Source organism: Aedes albopictus, chromosome 1, assembly GCF_035046485.1.
Source record: "Aedes albopictus strain Foshan chromosome 1, AalbF5, whole genome shotgun sequence".
Lineage (NCBI taxonomy): Eukaryota > Metazoa > Arthropoda > Insecta > Diptera > Culicidae > Aedes > Aedes albopictus.
Genome location: NC_085136.1, coordinates 170,660,831 through 170,680,468, shown reverse-complemented (window position 1 = coordinate 170,680,468; position 19,638 = coordinate 170,660,831). Strand labels below are relative to the sequence as shown.

The 19,638-nt window shown below is 41.0% G+C and overlaps 1 protein-coding gene and 1 long non-coding RNA gene across 4 annotated transcripts in view; one reads left to right on the top strand and one right to left on the bottom strand.

Moving 5' to 3' along the window:
- The first annotated feature begins 2,945 nt into the window (after window positions 1-2,945).
- Window positions 2,946-12,096, top strand: LOC134285284 (uncharacterized). Its single transcript, XR_009996265.1, has 2 exons — window positions 2,946-4,498; window positions 4,567-12,096. It is a non-coding gene; the product is annotated as an uncharacterized LOC134285284 (long non-coding RNA).
- Window positions 11,791-19,638, bottom strand: part of LOC115266712 (V-type proton ATPase 116 kDa subunit a 1) — a 28,174-nt gene continuing 20,326 nt past the window's right edge. For 2 of the 3 annotated variants that reach the window (XM_029873239.2, XM_019691233.3), the window contains exons 2-6: window positions 15,927-16,081; window positions 15,170-15,691; window positions 12,527-14,114; window positions 12,296-12,467; window positions 11,791-12,135 (exon numbers count right to left, since the gene is read on the bottom strand). In XM_029873239.2, the coding sequence (XP_029729099.1) occupies window positions 12,039-12,135; window positions 12,296-12,467; window positions 12,527-14,114; window positions 15,170-15,691; window positions 15,927-16,081 (2,534 nt within the window). In that variant the 3' untranslated portion in view covers window positions 11,791-12,038. The remainder of the gene's footprint in view (window positions 12,136-12,295; window positions 12,468-12,526; window positions 14,115-15,169; window positions 15,692-15,926; window positions 16,082-19,638) is intronic. The other variant, XM_019691234.3, reaches the window with a different exon arrangement.

Here is a 19,638-nt window from a genome sequence, read left to right as displayed (position 1 = left end):
GCCGTCAACTGTTTCAGAATTGCGCAGCTTCCTCGGATTGGCGTCTTTCATAAGCCCGTACATAAAGAATTTCGCCCACCTCACACATCCACTCTGGTCAGTTGCGACTTCTAACACCTGGAAATGGGGCCATGATCAGATTACAGCGTTTGAGGAAACTAAACATCAAATCGCTCGATGCACAATCGCGTTGGGTTATTTTTCGGAAACAGACAAGACAATCCTTTATACGGACGCATCTCCTAATGCATTGGGAGCCGTCTTAGTACAAGAAGATGTGGATGGTCGCTCGCGGATTATCAGCTTCGCATCTAAGGCTCTGTCATTGACCGAGAAAAAGTATGCGCAAAATCAAAGGGAAGCACTCGGTACTGTCTGGGCTGTGGAGTATTTTTCGTATTTCTTGCTCGGAAGGCATTTCGTTCTTCGCACGGATGCCCAGGGGGTCATTTTCATTCTTAACAGATCACGAGAATCTTCTAAGCGCGCACTGACAAGGGCTGATGGCTGGGCCTTACGACTCAGTCCCTACAGCTATGAAGTAGAATATGTGAGAGGCAGGGATAACATTGCCGATCCATCCTCTAGACTGTATATCGGGAAAGATGATCCATTCGAAGAATCCATCAGCCCCTGGGAGATTGCTTCACTTGAAGTTAACTCTGTCGGATTGCTTACAGAAATGGAAATTCGAAAAGCAACAATGGATGATCCTGTACTCCAAGAGGTTGCGCAAGCCATAACATGTGACATTTGGCCCAAGAGTCTACGTGCTTTCAAGTCGTTAGTTAATGATTTATCATTGAATGATGGCGTCATTATCAAGAACGGCTGTGCAGTTGTTCCAGAGTCTTTGCGGCACAAAGCCTTACAGGTAGCTCACCGTGGCCATCCAATGACATCGAAGCTGAAAAGCATACTAAGGCAGCGAGTGTGGTGGCCCGGCATGTCCAAAGACGCTGAAAACTGGGTTAAATCGTGCGAAACATGCGCCACTACTGGCAGACCAGAAAAACCTACTCCGATGGAGCGTATATTTGCACCGCAAGAAGTGTGGGAAACATTGGCTATGGACTTCAACGGACCATACTTGAGATTCGGGGGCGTCTACGTTTTGTTAATAGTTGATTACCGCTCAAGATTCTTGATTGCTCGAATAGTGAAATCTACAAGCTTTGAGTACACCCGTAAAGTATTGGATGAGCTTTTCGAGAGGGAAGGATACCCAAGAATCATCAAGACCGATAATGGACCCCCGTTTAATGGATCTGAGTATAAACTGTACTGTGATGAAAGAGGAATCAAGTGCGTGTTTTCCACGCCTTTATTTCCACAACAGAATGGCCTAGCTGAATGCTACATGAAACTTGTGAACAAGGCTATGACAGCGGCTGCTTCATCACGCACAAGTTGTGCAGAGGAATTGCAAGCTGCAATCCAGGCACACAATGCTGCCACCCATGCTGTTACAGGCGTTCCCCCGGAGGAGGTTATGCTAGGGCGGAAAATACGAAGAAACTTGCCTTTGGTTGATTCCTCTGAAACCCAACACGACAGAGAAGCACTGAATACAAGAGACCGGGAGGCTAAACTCAAGGCAAAAGAACTTGAGGATAAGCGGCGAGGGGCTAGAGTATGTGACATTGCACCCGGAGACACAGTTATCATCGAGCGAACTGCCTATTCGAAAGGAGAAACTAGGTTCAATCCGAAACGATACACAGTACTGCAGCAGAAAAATGGCAACCTGCTACTCACGGACGAGAAGGGCCAACTTGTGAGACGTCATGTTTCGCAATCCAAGAAGGTGTACAAGTGGCGCGACGGTGATACTGCTTGCACTGATGATGCAAACCCTGAAGAACGCATAGTACCTACAAGCTCTCGTCCAGTTAGACAAACGAAGTCTCCGGCATATTTAAGTCATTATGTTCGAGAAATAGAGTGATTTCTTTTCCTAACTAGTCATAGAAATAAACATAATTTACAATGTAGTTCAAGTAGTATTGTTCATTTCATGAGATTACGAATATTTTTTTTCTTCTTAGTTCCACTGAGAAACTTGGGTGGAAGTCGTTTTTTTCTTGTTTTTTTCTAGAGAAGAAGTGAGATGTGGGAGCGCGATGTCAATTTGCATGCACACCCCTACCAGCGATACCAACAGAACGGCATAAAAGTCATCATCGGCGCTCACCGTCTCGGGGCACGATGCCGGCAGAGCTTGGACGCCGAGTCGACGCGCCTCTCCTCACAAGTGATCGACAGCGCGAAGGCATCGGTTCATCGTCCAGGTAAGTCCCGTGTTTCTCCAGCGTATATCAGCGGACTGAACGGCGGATTTCCACAACAGCTTGGCTTTTATTCATGTTTAGCAACATGATATTCTCAAGCGTTGGTAGCCGTGTGGATAAAAAACGGGCTCGGTGATCCCGACGTTCATGGATCGAATCCAGTCTGCATTATTTTTAGATTTTTTTGTTCTTTTCATAAGTCTATCTTATGAGATTTGTCATAGCAAGTACGATCAATTTTCATAAGGTATTCTTATGGCATCCATAAGAATTAGTTATAGCAAATTTTCATAAGCTATTTCGATGAATTTCGTTAGTTTTTTTTCGCTGAGTGCATCAGTGAAAAGTGATTGGCGATCAAATGTGAGGTTAGGTAACGCAAAATTTTCAACTTTGGAAGCAAAAATAACATATTTCTTGTCAATACAATGCATGAAAGTTATGAGAATCTGCAATAATTTCACTTTTCTTCCATTTGTATCATTAGTAATTCAGTCTAGGGTTCGTAATTCACTGATTTAGAAAAGCGCCACCTGCGCAATTTAGCTTTGCGTTTGATGGTCAATAGCTCGGGTTCGTCGGATCGCGCGTCGTCGTGTGTGTGGGCTTTTTTTCTAGTTTCTAGTTCCCTCGCAAACGGCATTTAGGATGGCGGTGCTACAAAGAAGTAGCCACCTAGCCATCAGTGAAAAGTGATAGCTCGGGTTCGTCGGACCGTGCGTCGTTGTGTGTGTGGGCTTTTTTTTCTAGTTCCCTCGCATACGGCATTCAGGATGGCGGTGCTACAAAGAAGTAGTCACCTAGCCATCAGTGAGTGAAAAGTGATAGCTCGGGTTCGTCGGATCGCGCGTCATCGTGTGGTCGTGGTGGGCTTTTTTATCTTGTGAGACTGTTCCTTGCTGCTTCTTTGTTAATTTCTTTCTGGATGTCTCTCTTTTCATTATTTTATTTATTCATTATGCACGCAGAAAAATTGATTGTTCGTTCAGCAAAATGTTGGGTCAAACTTGACAAACCTGATTGTCATCTGAGGGCTAACAAACATTTTTGTTGAATTCAACCCAAAATGTTTGTTGCATCTACAATTATGATTGTAGCTGTCATTTTTGGACATGATTGTTATCTTTACAAACAAATTGTTCGATCGACAAATCTGTTTGTTAATATAACCATCTTCTGACAAACATGTTTGTTATTTTGACATTTGCAGCTTAGGTTTTTCTTTGCTTTTTTTTGTTTATAAAAACGAATAAATCTATATTTTTTGCATTTATTTACCGAGCTTTTCATCATATGCATAACATAATCTCCTGAGACACGTTTAACATTGATTAAGAATACGCATAAAAATTCGCCAGTTTCTTCCCCGTTGAATAGACCATTCCCGTCAAAAATTTTTATGTTCTCTACGGCTTTCTGACAATTTATTGAGTAAACTTTCCCAAAGAACCCATATGTTTTAAAGCTTCCAACTATTGAAAAACAGCCAAAACAGTGCGAAGCTCCATTTTACACCACTTTCCCTTTTTAATTTAGATATGGTGAAAGTGCGGTTTATCCCGTCCGCCCCCCTTTGACATTTTGCATTTGAGGTGAGTTTTCCATCAGCTGATGACTGTCAATAGTGTCAATTTTGTTTTGTTTGGGTGCAAGCGATTCCGGCGATTACGTGAGCACCTGAAGTGGCAGAAGTTTTTACAGGACGATGGATTCCTCCGGTACGTACACGGTCCAGTACCGCGAACGGAATAAGAATATCCGTCGGCAAGAGGAAGAAGCTAAGGAATCGAACAGGCAGCGGTAATTGTAGGAGGAATGTGAATTGACGCAACTGCACGACTTCATCCATCGGCAGACCAACGAGGAAAATGTTTGCCAATAGTTGCGGGAATGCAGCGAGAATTTGAATCAAACTGAGAGCCTACGTGGACAAAACAATTTTCGCACAGACGGTAGATCCCGAAATCCAAGCAACAGCAACGGCTCGATAATTCGGAATGCATCTAATAGGGTAAGGGAGGAAGAAATGCAATCTGCGGACGGAATGTTGGGTCAGATGAAGACATAATATCAAAAAACACATCATATGCGCGGAGCTCCGCCGGGAGTAACAAAATCTTGTCCGAGATCAGACGACGGCTTCAAAGGGAACGATTTGTCGAGATTCATCAGAAATCAGAACTCCATAAGCAAACGTGGAATAATGTGTAATTATTCGGGTTTAGTTCTGATAGCGAAACCCTCATTCTAATCAGTGTTTGCTTCCGTTTTCCAGGAATGACCTGCTGACAACACCGGTCAGAAACGGAGGATACTTAGTACGGCAGCAGCAGCAGTAATGACTTGCATTTTTCGCCCAGTTCCGGAGGATGGTTTTTGTAGAATTGCGTCGGCTGGAACAACCGAGCCAGTATTTGGAGCACATGCAGGATATGCTCGCACATCAGTGCATTTTTCCAATTCAGCGACGAATACATTGCCTTTCCTGGCGGAAGCTGCAGCTCAACCAAGTTGAGTTGAAAGCATTCAGTCATCTGCGTTTCTATCCAAATTTCCACCCACCCATCGTGCTGATTGCTCTCGCCATATGAACCACCCTGCTGGGACTACATGTGAACCCTCATGATCAGCACATGCACCCTGGAGAATATTTGGAACCGTTTGCAAGCTGCAATGTATCTAGCTGATTAATGAATGGGTCCAAGAACGCCTGCATTGGTACATCGAGACGGCCTTGGCCGTTTCCGGCAACTGAAGATGCGCAAGGGTCACCTGAATCATTATCACCATTAGGACATACCAAACCAGTCTGTGCAGATCATTTGATCCTTTTGGAAACAACACACGCAACGTGCAGCGACACGCAGAGCATCGGTGATTGAAATTTCTTTATATTTCTTTTATTTAGAAACTGGAACTGCTCCTTTTTGTTGAATTTTGTTTTATATTCAAGATTATGTTCACTTTTATCCATCTTTAAAGCAGCGGCAACTACCTATACCTATGTATTGCAACTATGTACAATATTTTTTTACCTGCTTTATTTGTTTATTTGAAATTAGTTTGTCGCTATAAAAAATCGGTTGATTTCACCTAGAATTTAAGTGTTTTTACATTTTATTTCTCTGCTTGGGATTACTAACAGTACTGGGTATTTGCTTGGCCTTGAACAATATCAATTCAGTAGCTGTTTTAATATGAATGACGATATTTGAATACGTCATGAATATCGGCACAATTTTTAATAAACTGATGATTTGATACATATTAGTATAATCAAATATTAGATTCACAAGTTCGCACATTACATCATGGGTATATAGGTTCATTTCCTATTTGTTTTACAAACCCCAGAACCATTAATATTGTGATCACGCACTAATTTCAACAAAAGACATTGAAGCCCCTAGGTCTGGTGGCGAGACAAATTTAGTAACACTATCGGGTCAACTACCCGATAGGCGCCGTCCACAAATTACGTAATGCTCTAGGGGAAGGGGGGAGTATAGCCAAGCGTTACGGCCCATACAAAAATTGTCGGGGTTTCATACAAAAAAGCGTTACGGAGGGGGGAGGAGGTTTCGAAAAAGTTCGATTTTAGCGTTACGTAATATATGGACGCTGCCATAGTGTTACTAACTTCAGAGTCCATTTTCTCAATGCCTACTTTATACAGATGGGACTGACTTGCGATTCAAGGCAGATCAGCTGTCTTAAAATAAGGTTTTGGGAATCGAAATAACAACGTAGTGGGTATCTAGGGTATTGTACCATTTGGGCAGGTGTATCTATTTTGGGCACTTGCCGCTATAACTAAGTCAATTTCATTTCATTTCGATTGATTTGAATTTTTGTACAGAGTTAGATACTGTACGTGCCTAACTCTGTACAAAATTTCAAATCAATCGGTTTGAAATTGACTTAGTTATATTGACGTTAAAATTGCACATTGATTGCGAAAAGCCTGAAGATGCAGAAAATAACGTAGAATTTCAATGGAATCGTAAGGTATACCTTATTATAATATTCAGTTTGATTAAACTAAAGTAGACGCATGTGAATTTCTCGTAGTTAAATTGTCTTTATAGTATTATTATATAATGTCAAAAATTGCGTCGACTTCAACCGATCAACCTATATTTGATGAATAAGTTATTCCGTCTAATGTAACACAAACTTGGTATGCGTTGCTGTGCGGTAATTTGGGGGTTCCATATTACCTCATTAGCCAAATTGCTCCGACTGTCCCTATATACATATTTAAAGCAAAACTACTACTATTTTCAACTAGGCGAACTTATGCTATTTTCGGCTGTTTGTTCTGCTCCGTAAAAAGGTGCTTTCTAGAATCTGTAACTTAAAGTTTACCTCAAAACCTTCCCTAATAAACTGAGCTATAGGCGAAGTTTTAGTCGAATGTTGGCGTTCTAGTTTTTACTCTAGAAGAACTGTCAAACAACTTTCAAATTATAGCTAAGAACACGTGGGAATTTCTGGAGGAATTTCAATAAGATGTCCTTGTAAAATTCCTGGCATACATTTTACTAGATTTGCTGGCTAGTATAACTGCATTTCTTAGGGTCTGCTGACATATGGATCATATCCCTTAAGGACGTGGTTGGCTTTATGAAGCTCGGGGCAAAATCGATCACTTTTAAAAACTATTTGTATGAAAGCATGTTGTTCGTTATTTTATGAGTTTTTTATCGACTTTTAGCAAAGTAAACTAATGTATTGATGAGTAGGGGATGAAAATAAACCAATACGATTTGTATTTACAAAGTTATAATGATCCATCCTTATTATTCGACTGAACATTTCGTTAGGAAGCCATTTATTGTGGGATTGTGTTGCTCATTGCAGGCTCTCTGTTTATTTCAACTACTTCTAACATATGTACAAACAGACAAGATGGTTCACCAAAATCAAATCTGGAGACCACATTCTCGGTCTGCAACCTCCGCACGAACGGATCCAGGACTTCGAGGTACTTCAACCTCAATGGAATCAAAACAATCTGGATGTTCTCCTGATTCTCGATGTGCAAAATAAGATGACTCTCGATAATTCCACCTCAAGGTTTCGGCCCTGGAACCGCCAACTTCACTTTGTTCGCTGGGAAGTTCTGCAAGGTAAGTATTCGCCAAGAACAGCTGAGGAGAACATCCGTTCACTTTGCCAAGATCCGGTCCAATGCTTCCGTTGTTCTTTCCCTGTAATTTCCGCCGAATCTCCATCCGGAATCCCCATTATATTAAAAGAAATATTGCACTTTGCGCAGTTAAAAGTGCGACGAGGAAATGCGGAATCTCTAATAAAAGTGCGATTTGGTGTCAGATCGTTTAGGTGTCTTCACCGCACTTATTCATTAGCTCATGATGAATAAGTGCGGTGAAGACACCGGAACGATTTGATGCAATATCGCATTTTTATTTAACACTATTTAGCTGGCAAACGTCGTACTGCCTGTCTACTGTGTTTTTTGACGTACAGCCCCATAGGGACGTCCCGGCCCCAAAAATACTCACATACAAAATGTCACACCGATCGGTCCAGTAGTTTCCGAATCCAACGGTCAGACAGACAGAAATTCATTTAGATTCCGCCTCGGATTCCGCACTCTGTCGCAGCAATGCAATAAACTATACAATCTGCTGGTTGATTAGCGGCCGGGAGAGAACCCACGAAAATCATCTTTCCCATCGGATGTCACGGGTAAATATCAACGTTTGATGGGAATTTTGGCAAAGTAAACGGGTGTTCGGCGCTAAGCTCCAGCTGTTTCTGACGGATGTCAACTCACCGGGTAGAACTTGCAGGCAAAAGAGGTGAAATTTGCGATCCCAGGACCGAAACCTTGATGCGAAGACATCTCCTTCACTTCCGGTACCACACTTGGAATACACAGGGGATCCGGAACGGCCTGCAGTTTCAAATCAACCGGAAGTTGCTCGGATACGTTATCGTTTCGTTCTATTCTATCTTCGATCAACTGCTCGCCCAATTTTCTTCTTCGGAACCCGCGGATCAACACTGGCACCAGCAGCTTGAACCATGGCAGCAGCCACTGCGGCAGTTTCGGCTTTTTACTTCCCGTCTACAACCCGGGAGCTGATATCCGCTCCCGCATGTATGTGTTCAAGGCTGGACCTTCTAGCCCTGCGTGTAGCTGATCCGGCTGATGTCCGTGATGCGCTTCTGTGCTTGTGACGACGACCGCTGGTTTAATTCGCGCACAGCGCAAGTTATATTTTTTTTCCATTTGGCAAAGATCTTTATCAATCCAGTCAGTGGTTGAGATGGTCGCGTTGACTAATCCGTGGGATCTCTTCGCCGCCGATCTTTTGCTGACCCTTCTGGATGTTCTGGATGGAATCGGAATCGTTCGAATCGTTTGATTAGTTTGACGTTTCCGAGTGTAAACAAACATGACAGCATAGGGCTCCCATATGTTTCTCATTTTCTGAGAGGTGAAAAAAAAGTTCACCATGTACAGGGTTACCAAAAACTACTTCGCATGGTGATTTTATTTGAAAATGTGGTGAAATTCACAGTTTTTGAAAATTTGTAAGAAAATCAGGAGTACATATAAAACAAATCTGAAAACGGCAATAGTCATCAAAAGCAATTGTCTTTCGAAGAAAAATAAGAAACATAGGGGTTAGGTCAGACGGGAATGGTCTATTACCGTCAACAGCTGCGTTGAAGGCGGCATCCACACTAGGTTCTGTTGGGAAGACTGGATGGAATATGAATTCCTGACAGGATTCGAAACTGAAAGCGGGAAATAGATAATATAGATATTATATTGAAATGACGTAGCTACGGTAATTACCATGTGGAATTATGCTGATTTTCATCCTCTGAAAGTGGAACCGGGTTCAATTTTATTTTCGCCGTAAGTCCGTAAAGCAGTGCGCAACCATTTTCTATGAAATATAAATTGTATCATAGATTAAATTTCTTTGAAACCAAGGTTTACTTCAGTAAGATATTCGCACATATTTCGTTTATTTTCTTAAATTTGGCAGTAAGTCACAATTACATTCGGACATTGTTTCTTGTTTACTCCGGCAAAACAATACACTGTTAAATTAAAAAAAAAACCTTAACCAACAACATGATTATTGAATCGTCCAATATATTTGTCATTGCAACAAAAACTGATTGTTGGTACGACAAAACCTGATAAACGGTTCAACAAACCGAAGGGTTTGAATTCAACAATTCATTTTGTTGAATCGACTCAACCAAATTTCTGTGCGTGTGTGTATATGTATCTTTTGAACATTTTGATCAAATTTGTATAGTTCGTCACCATGAGTGTCGACTTGTTTCTTGTTGTCAATGTCGAAAGTTGCATCTTTGCATTTGTGTATATTTCTCATATGAGTCCGTCGTGGTTCGTCGTTGCATCGCGTCGTCGTGCTGTGTGCGTGCTTTTTTTTTCTCTCTTATTTACTGGCTCAGACCTTTTGATCCATAAAGCCAATGCGTGCTTTTAGAGGAAAAAAAATAGTTTTCGTGCGAGTCGGTTGTGTGATGCCAGCAGCGGATGACATTTCAGTCCGTCTTGGTTCGTCGTTGCATCGCGTCGTCGTCCTGTGTGCGTGCTTATCTTCGTACGAGGCGGTTTAGTTTGTTTTTGCAGGCAAAGTGAAAGTGCCGCTTTTTTCATTCGGATCGGCCGCGTCGTCGTCGACAATTTGAATGTGCACATCGTCGTACCCGTGTGTTGTTGTAGCGGTTCAGTGTGATTTCGAGGCCAGTTAGTGGAAGATGCTGCAGCATTTATGCACTGGACATTTCGAAGGATGTTTATTGGTGAGCTCGTTCCATTTTATCATAATAATTAATGCTAAAGGATGTATAAAATTCTGCTCTGGTTTTTGTGTATTTATCTAACAAATATTGAAAAGTTCGTCACGTCATGTGTCGGCGCTAGTTCCAAATGCACATTTAGTAGATAATAAATATTTTTCTTTCATTTTTTGCATGTACACAAAAATTTGAATGGTTCGTCATCTTCGGTGTCGACATTTGTAATATTTTAGTCTAAATGAATAAATGTTTTGACTCAAATAAAGGTTGCATGAATTTCTGGAAAAAAGAGAGGGTCGGTAAAAGATAGACGGTGAACCATGCGGTAAGATGTTTCTGATTTATTTATAACGTGTTATATTGTTAATACTTGTGAATTGATCGCGTTTAGCATTGTCTCGCGCGGAAACGCAAACTAAAGATGCGTCGGTGTTTAGCATTGTATTCTCCTTAGTTGCGAATGAATAACTTATGTAAGGTGAGTTTTGAGGCACAATAGATCGCGTTCGTCGTCCACGGTTTAGAAGGGTATTTCTTCTTGAGCGCATTATTAATCGCGAATCAAAACATGACATTCGTTTACCACGGTGAAATCCTCAACATATCTCCATTTCCCCTGTCCAAACTCCTAGTGATTTCTCGTAGTAACGTAGAGAATTCCTCGGTTATTGGCCTAAGCGAGAATCACGTCATCACTTCCTTCCCTATCCTCAATTGACCTGCATTCGGACGCGGCCGGCGCTGGTATTGCTTATTGAAAAGTATTGGGATTCCAGCATTTACACAATGAAGAGAAAGCTAGTCCCAAGCACCATTTGTTTGTTCATTATGTAAATGCAGTTGTCCTTGCAATAACAGAGGAGCAACCGCGGGCGGTCAATCATGCTCATGCTCATGAAATGAAAGCGTGGGTATTATGATTTCTTGCCTAATTTGATGCTGTTTGATCAAAACTTTAGATAACTATGTTGTTTATGTTGAAAGAAATGGAGAAAACAACAACACTGTTGTCCAAAGTTTTGCTCAAACAGCATCAAATTAGGCAAGGAATCATAAATACCCACGCTTTTTGCACCATTTGATTGCAGAAGCGGAGAATTGACCTTCTCACCATACTAAAATTCAGCTCATCACTACAAAATCTAGTACTTCACCGTGTAATAATTTCGTGTCATCTTCAAAAAGCTTTTGCTGAAGAAGAAGAAAGCAGAGATGCATTTTGAACGCTCATGATCTGTGAGCGTGCCGGCAGAGGTATAATGTTTTGAGAAGATCATATATGCCTGGGGCCATTATAAGCCTGGGTCGAATAAAGTGTAACGGTTGCTGATCATCAATCGCAGTGTGCGCACATGCTAAGAAGTGTACCGCAAAAAGGGGCCGGATCACAACGTCCGAGGGCATACTGTCCCGGTCGTTAAGTCGCGTTTTTTTTTGCGAAATAACGTCCAAAAGTTTGGATGCGTCATAATATCCTATGTACCTTTTTTCCTTGGACTTCGTGGTGTATTTGTATGCCCGGACGTTATGCCCCGGAAAATGCGCCAAAGAATCCCTGGGACATTATGGCCTCGGGCGTTATGATACTGCGTCCCGCAAAAATACAAGTAACGCTAATGCCAACGCCAATCGAACTACACATAATTCTCAATACATACTACGAATGAAACTCAGGCAGTATCGTGCAGTACTTTCTTTATTCAACTGATGCCTATGTACAATGAAACTACCGTGATTCGGAAAAAATCTAGATAATACTGGAAAATATTTATTCAAAGTGGAGATTCTGGATTCGAAATAAAACTTTTTACCAACTCAGAAGAATACCAAAGACATGCACACTACAATTTAAAAGTCGCGATAAAATACTGATCGATCACGGTGTATAGCTATTATAAAAATGGGATTGCAAAAGGATAAAGAAATTTATTCCACATCTTCATCCGCATCGAGGATCTGCTGGAAGGAGAACGGTTGGAAGACATATCCGAGGCCTTCGTAGAACTTGCTCATGAATTCGACCCTGTGGAAGATATAAATTGTTGCATTGGTTTGTTTCTGGTATTGGTTAGAGCCAAGTAAACTACACGTGTAACTATAAACGTTTCCTTGAAGCTGTTCGTGCATTTAACAGATCACATGGTTTGCAAATATCCCCTACCGTGTAGTTCATGTATACTTACCAATGGAGACGAAGCGTATGCAGGAACGCAGACAAACCTTCCATCATGACCAAGATGGCAAGAGTGAATAAGGCCCACGCTCCAAACACGAAATACAGCATGATTGCACCTTTGTAGGAAGATTGGCGTAAACCCATAGACAGCACCATGTTCCACAGCACTTCCGAGAGTTCTGTAATTATTTGAAGAAATGTTTAGACCAAGGAACAGAAGTTCATTCAAGAAACTTACGAGCATGGGCAAGCGATAGAGCCCACAGTCGGAGATACGATGCGGTATGTGATACCGTGCTGAGAACATACTCAATAGTGTGAATTGCTTGATGAATGAAAACTTCGCTGATCGGCTCGTCCTCGTGGCCTCCATGTCCGGAAGATTTTGCGCTTTCCGCAGTTTCCAAAGCTGTTTCGGTCTGTTGATTGATGTCACCGTTATGGTGAGCTGCAGCCATTTTCTTCTTGTTGAACATGATGTACAGTGGCTTGCCGAGAAGCATCCAAGGGACGCATATTAGAGCGATGAAGACGAAGGTGCGTTGCAAAGATCCTTGGAATGAATACATGTACTCATCGCAGCCATGCAGAGGAGGAGTTCGTTTGAACAGCATCATGTTGATGAACATAATAAGTACGGAGGGAGCACAACCGGGTGTATTCGGTTGGTAATCGGTCTTGGCCGTGTACTGAATCCATTTCATGAACATCATGAAAACCATGTACGCAAACAACAGAACTAAGAAAATGATTTGAGGCAAAAACTCCAACACAATGCTGATGCGTTTCTTAAAGAAGTTGTGGTTAACAACACTCATACAAACACCAAATATCATATGGACAACACCGAAAATGATGGACAGTTTCATTTTGTAGGAATTCAGGAAAATGATCTTATTGCTGGCAAGTTGCCATACTGGATCCAGCCCAATTGGATAAACGTTATCGTCGAGATCTGACGAACCTGGATTCAAAGTAAGATCCTTGTTGGACATTATAGTTGTGGTGTTGTAGCCGATAGACCAGGAACTTCCAAATATATTCATAGATTTTGAGAAGACGTCGTTATACACAAATCCCGTATACATTGAAAACAATCCCATCAAGAAGATTATATAACGCCCTCCAAAGAAAATGTTCCAAATTTCGTTGCTGGATCTCTTAGCGCCCAATTTTTTTTCGCCGCTAACCATCCAGAATCCAAACAAAGCCATTATCAATCCGTGACCCAGATCGCCAAACATGATACCGAACAAGAATGGGAAAGTAATAATCGTGTACAACGCCGGATTTGCTTCACGGTACGATGCAATACCGTAGGAGTCAATCAAATTCTGAAAGCCACGCGTAAATTTGTTGGTTCTGTTGAAAGTGGGCGGCTGTTCGCTTGTTTCAATCACATTCAAGAATGATGGAATTGTGCTGCCAACTGCGGCGGATCCATCGGACAATGCCTTCTGGACAATCGGGAGATCCAGAACCGGAACCCAGCATTCTCCGATCAAACACTTCTTCGTCACATCCATGTTGAACAGATTCAGCGTATGATAGATGGCTTTCATCTTCTTGACCATGATCCTCCAACGTGGCAGCTCTTTGGCCACGGTGGATAATACCCGCGATCGATGGTCTTGCGTTTGGTTTAGTACCATATTCAGATCTTCCAAACGTGTGCGAACTCCTTTCACCATTTCTTCGCGTTCATCCGCAGCGCTCGGGCAGGGATACAGGGACGCATGGTAACCAGTGCACACCTTCTTGATTCTCGTCTTCAGTTGCTCACCTTGGAAAAATGCGGCAAATACCGTTTTGTAAATTTCATTGCCCTGAAAAAAAAAATAACCAGGGATAGTACGGAAAATCTGAAACGTAGTTAGAAAGCTAATTCATGCCAACTCTCCTTCTTTAGTCAGATTCTACCGATTTATAGTTCGAAAAGTAGGAAGTTACTATAGAACACTACTTCAAAGGAAAAGTGTAAACAAGATATAAGCAGATGACCAAAGCTGGACAGGGAATGTTGAAACAATGACGGTATTTCTGGGACAAAAATATCTGATCACACCTTTCCTCTGATAGGAAGTAAAGCCGTAGGTCCCGGCCAATGTGTTGATGGGTTCGGATAGGGTCCTAGTTGTGGTGGCTGTCTCCTTCGGCGTCGGAATTTAAGGCTTAGCTCTTAGACCCAGCCGACGTAAAACACAACTGGCGCCGAACAGGTGCTAGTAATGGTTTCAAAGCAAAGTTTCATTGGTTTTACAATCAAGCTTCAACCCGCGGCATTGTTTTTAGCTTGTAATACTTTTTTTTAATTAAGGCTTTACGGGGCATCATCAGAATCATCAATCTTTGCTCTCAAACTTTGACGATGCAAATCTCGAGTTCTACTGCATCAAATGGGCTGAAAATTTGACCGTTTGTATGCTTACATATGGTAAACAATCGACTATGTTTTCAGTTAGATCAGTCCACTGGAACTGGAGATTTGCATCGTCAAAGTTTTTAGTGTAATGATGATGAAAGAGACGGAAGATAGCAAATTTAACACGGTGTCCCGTATCACCTTAAGTTATTTTGCAATTTCGAATACTTTGCTCAATACTGACGATTTGCATTCTCTAATATTGAAAACAAGGAAATATTTTCTTGATTCAACAAACTGCACGACTAATAAATGAGATATTCTTAAATTTGGTTTTAATATTTTATGTGTTATTTTTCCGCGTGCTGGAACGTCAAGAAAATGTTTCTTGTGAATATATCGTGGATGAGATGAACCTATTCGTACGAAAGCAATACACCACGATCGACTAGACTAGATATCATAATAAAGAAGGAGATATGACTGGAAAACTTATCCCTTCCTTCATTGTGTACTTACAGTAGCAGGATCCTCCAGCGGTTTTTCCAACTCAACCTGACGTAGAAACACATTGCCACGCGAGATTCTCCACAACATGCGCTCAAATCCAGGGACTTTCTCACGCTGGATAACTCCGGCAACAAATCCCAGGCGACCTCTGGCTTGAACGTTGGTGTGATCATCAATGATCAGATTGTTTCTCGTGGCATCCAGATTAACGGCACCTTCTTGTTCAAAGAAAAAACCCTGGGTGCGTTCCAGGACGTGCTTCAGTTCCGTCAATTCAAGATAGTTAGACTTCAAGTTGACCGCATTCTGCGATAACTCCAGGATTTCGCTTTCCGTTTTCTCCAGATGTGCTTCCAGATCGATTATCTCGCGAGGATTTGGAGCACGTGGCAACTCATCTCGAATGTCCGGAATTTTCACGTTATCCTTTTTCACCTCTGCCTCAACGTAGCGAAGCTTGCGTTCCATTTCGTCACATCGTCGAACTTCACTGACGAACTTGCGCTGAAAAGCGTTTACCTCAGAGTTCAGCTGTAAATACAAAGATTAGATTATGCTCGTTCTCATCCTTAGGTGTGTCCATTTTGGGGTCATCCATTAACTACGTCACGGTCCTAGGGAGGAGGGGGGGATTGTGAAAGCGTGACAAGCAATGTATTAAGTATAGCAAAAACCCGTATGAAGGATCGAAGGGTATGAAGGGTGGGGGGTCGAAAAATCTCCATTTTACCTTGACGTACTTAATGGATGCTCCCTTTAGACTTACATCACGGAATTGGACAGCTCCCGTTTCGCCCAACTCGGAAACGGACGTGTAAGCAGCTTCCGGTTGGATGAACATCTGGCATAGTGCCATTTCTTCACTTCTGAACATCGCCCCCATCTTGCTGGGATTAATGGACAAGGTTTCACCACCTGTAACTGTAGAATGTAATTGGTTAGATCAAGATCGTTGTTAAAAATTATTGGACTGTATTTGGAGATTCAATTTGCAAGATCAAACTTTTGCATAATCTAAGAATACACACTAGAATTTATTTGTTTTATTTCACGGCAGGATAGGATGCGGTACAAAAAAGCGAAAACAATCGATTGAAGATGTCACTGCAGGAATAGAATAATGTTATTTTTGAAACGCAAATCTGCATGGAACAAAATAATATGCGGTAATTTCACGCAACTGTCAATGACGTACGGAAAAGAACATTGCAGTATTCTGTCATATATAATGACAGAGTTTTTGCTTCATGGTGTAATACGGCTACATGCTTTACCATACCAAGGTCAGGGAAGGATAAGGGGGAGCTCTTAAAAACCTAACATCAAACGGAACCTGTGAAATAGCATGGCGCTCTCCACAATATTACGCCCTTACTGCGCTAGCCTCAAAACAACAGTGCAGTGGACTTTGTGTTTCTCCGAGGTGTTCATTAGAATCCCAAAATGGCCGACTTTTTAAACCACTCACGATTTTAGGCGCACAAATTCTATAGAAAATCGGATCTCTCAATTTTAAGATAACTAGAAGTCCAAGGGCAAAACGTCTCATAAATAAAAACAAATCAATCAATCAATAACTAGAAGTGAACAAGAACAAAACCAAAATTTATTTAAATTATTGAAATGATGTAATCTAGTTTAAGCTATCACATAGGGTAATTCATGTATTTTGGACAGGCTAAGGACAACGTTGGAAACATTATCCCTGTAATTCCTTTGAAACCAATTCAATATTTTGCAAAGTTACTAATACGCACATAATATGATTGCATTTTGCGTTCCCGTTGACAAAAATCTTAACGTAAGCATTTTAAGCTGATATTGAAGCATTTTAAGTTGATATTGAGAATTTCATTTTGGACACCGAATATATGTTTTGGGCACCCTCAGGGATATATAATTTGGACAGGGCTATTATCTCAATGTTTGCCATGAATACTGTTCAATCATGGAAGTAGTATAAATCAACAAGTATTTTCTTCACTTAACAGGCTTATATTTTGGTAACTAATACAGTTTTTGTTAAAATCAAGGAAATATATCGCCAGACCCACAGAATACGCCTCCAAGTATGCAATCGCACAGCATCCCCATGTAGTTTATCAAATGACCAAAATATATTAACAGTAGAAAACCCTTAATATATTTTGGACAGCACCTATTTTAAGCGTTACAGATGAATTTTAAGAGATTGGTAGCCCAATGCTTCTTTGTTGAATACTTCTCATTGCAATAAGGCTTTCATATTACTTACAATTACTAATTCAACGATTTTTAGATGCATATTAAATGTAACGGGGTAACGGTGAAGTGTATAGACTGTTTCAGAAATTATAAATACACTAACGATTAACTGCCATTTCCATTTGAGCACAATATCCAAAAAAGTTTCTTCTAGCTCTTATAGTAAACATGCTAACAAAGCAAATAATACCAATTTTGTTGACGTTTCTGGTAAAAGTTAAAAAATAGGGCTCTGTAAACAAGATGATTAAAATTTGAAGTTGCACAAAGTGGTCAGAAAACGTAACATAGTAGAAGAGGAAAAAATCCCACAGATAACATATTTAATTTCCAAACACAATAAAAATTGCTGTATCGATAATAAAATATATTTCTCGGTTGGTAAGAGTAATTTTTACTGGAATATTTTATCAAGAACCACCAACACGGGCCTTCTCAACACACATTTTTTTGTTTCAAATTTCTCATCAACACCAGTAGCAACAAACGTTAAGCAAACGAATGTCTTAATTACTGCTTACTGCATTCGTTTTTATGGTATGACATGCTTTGCCATCTGAAGGATCGAATGAGCTGAAAAAATAAGTTTGTTTAGATTAAATGCGTTCAGGAAAGCTAAGAAACTGTGTGGTAGTTCTTATGTTCCGTAGAAAACATTGAAAAATTAGAAACTTGATCTCCGAAAAAATGTTGCTGAAATGCCCAAATTTTCTTCAAGGCATTCCTTAGACAACTTGTTTAGAAAGCGAATGTGATAAAAATTTAGATATTTTTTGGTATTTAGTGATAAATAATGTTGAAATCATTAAAAAAAACACCTTTGTGCAAATGCAAATTTGAAAAATTTAGTTATTTGTTAGAGAACTCGACTGTTCTTTAAAATATCAAGATAATTGGAAGGAAATATTAAAATATGGAGTACGATATGCTATACTCAGAAAGAAGTTGGTAAAAATCATTAGAACAGTTCATTTAATTTAATAAACAAAGTGTATTTATAATTTCTGAAACAGTCTATATGTGCTCTTGTATACCTGCGCATTTGAGGGTTTTAGTGACACAGTTTTCATTTTCGATAATTTTGAAGTAAATTCCTATTTATTAAGCGTATTGCACGGGCTTAATGGTCTAATGACCATAGACGGGCTTGGTGGTCTAGTGGCTACCGCTTCTAATTCGTATGCAGAAGGTCATGGGTTCAATCCCTGGCCCGTCCCTTTCATCCTACTTTGTATCTTTCTCTCTCTCTTCTCTACATATACAACTCGTGTATATGCATATGTTCATAGCCATCGCTAGAACCAGAAACGAATTACAAAAATTCGTTTCCCTTTTTTCCAACTTCCACAGCACAGTGTATACAGTCAACTTTCGTTCGTTGCACTAAGCTCCTAGCTCAGTTAGTGAAAGACTTTCACTAACTGGGCTGAGATTTAAGCTGTCAAATAATCTCTAACAACAGAAATTCAAGGCTACCAACCTTGACAAATTGTGCTTTATGTCAAAAAACGACGTTTGACTTCGTATTAATTGAGCTATAGCTCACCTAACGGGCGCCCAGTTAAAACGTAGCCCACCTAAACGTAGCCCAACGACCGAAAGTTGACTGTATAACGCCTACAAGTTATGCAATCAAAGCGAACTGTGCCGCTTGTCCTTCGCCACACAATCTATCACCTTACGAACATCCCCAATCCATGGATCGCATCACCGACCCACCGGTGACTCTCAGATCTCCCATCCTTTCCGTCAAACAAATACCCCAGTCCGAGCTGGTTGTGGTGATGCAGAGGGGCTCTCGGTCTTTAGTAGCAACAACCAGCACACTCTAACATTCCTTTCCCCTCCCCATAGGCGCCAACTTAGGGGGGGCAAGCATGGTTTTGCCCCCCCAATATTTGACGATTTTTATTGATTTTTGGATTTTCCCATACAAAAAATCCGAAAAGCCAGTCTTTGCCCCCCCAATAATTTGACCAAGTTGGCGCGTCTGCCCCTCCCAACTGACTATAAGGACGTGGACGGCGCCGTTATTGATAAAAATGTATTAGCTGCTTAAACTGCCCTTTGAGAATAAGAGGAGTGTCCCAGCCCTTATTCATTTGGACCTCAGTGCAATTGGTACCAGCTTAGATCAATCACGGAGGAGCAATCATTGACATGTATAGCCAGATTTGATCGTTTTGATCGTGATCGAATTTTTAAGCGTATTTTCAACGTAAGTCTCCAAATTA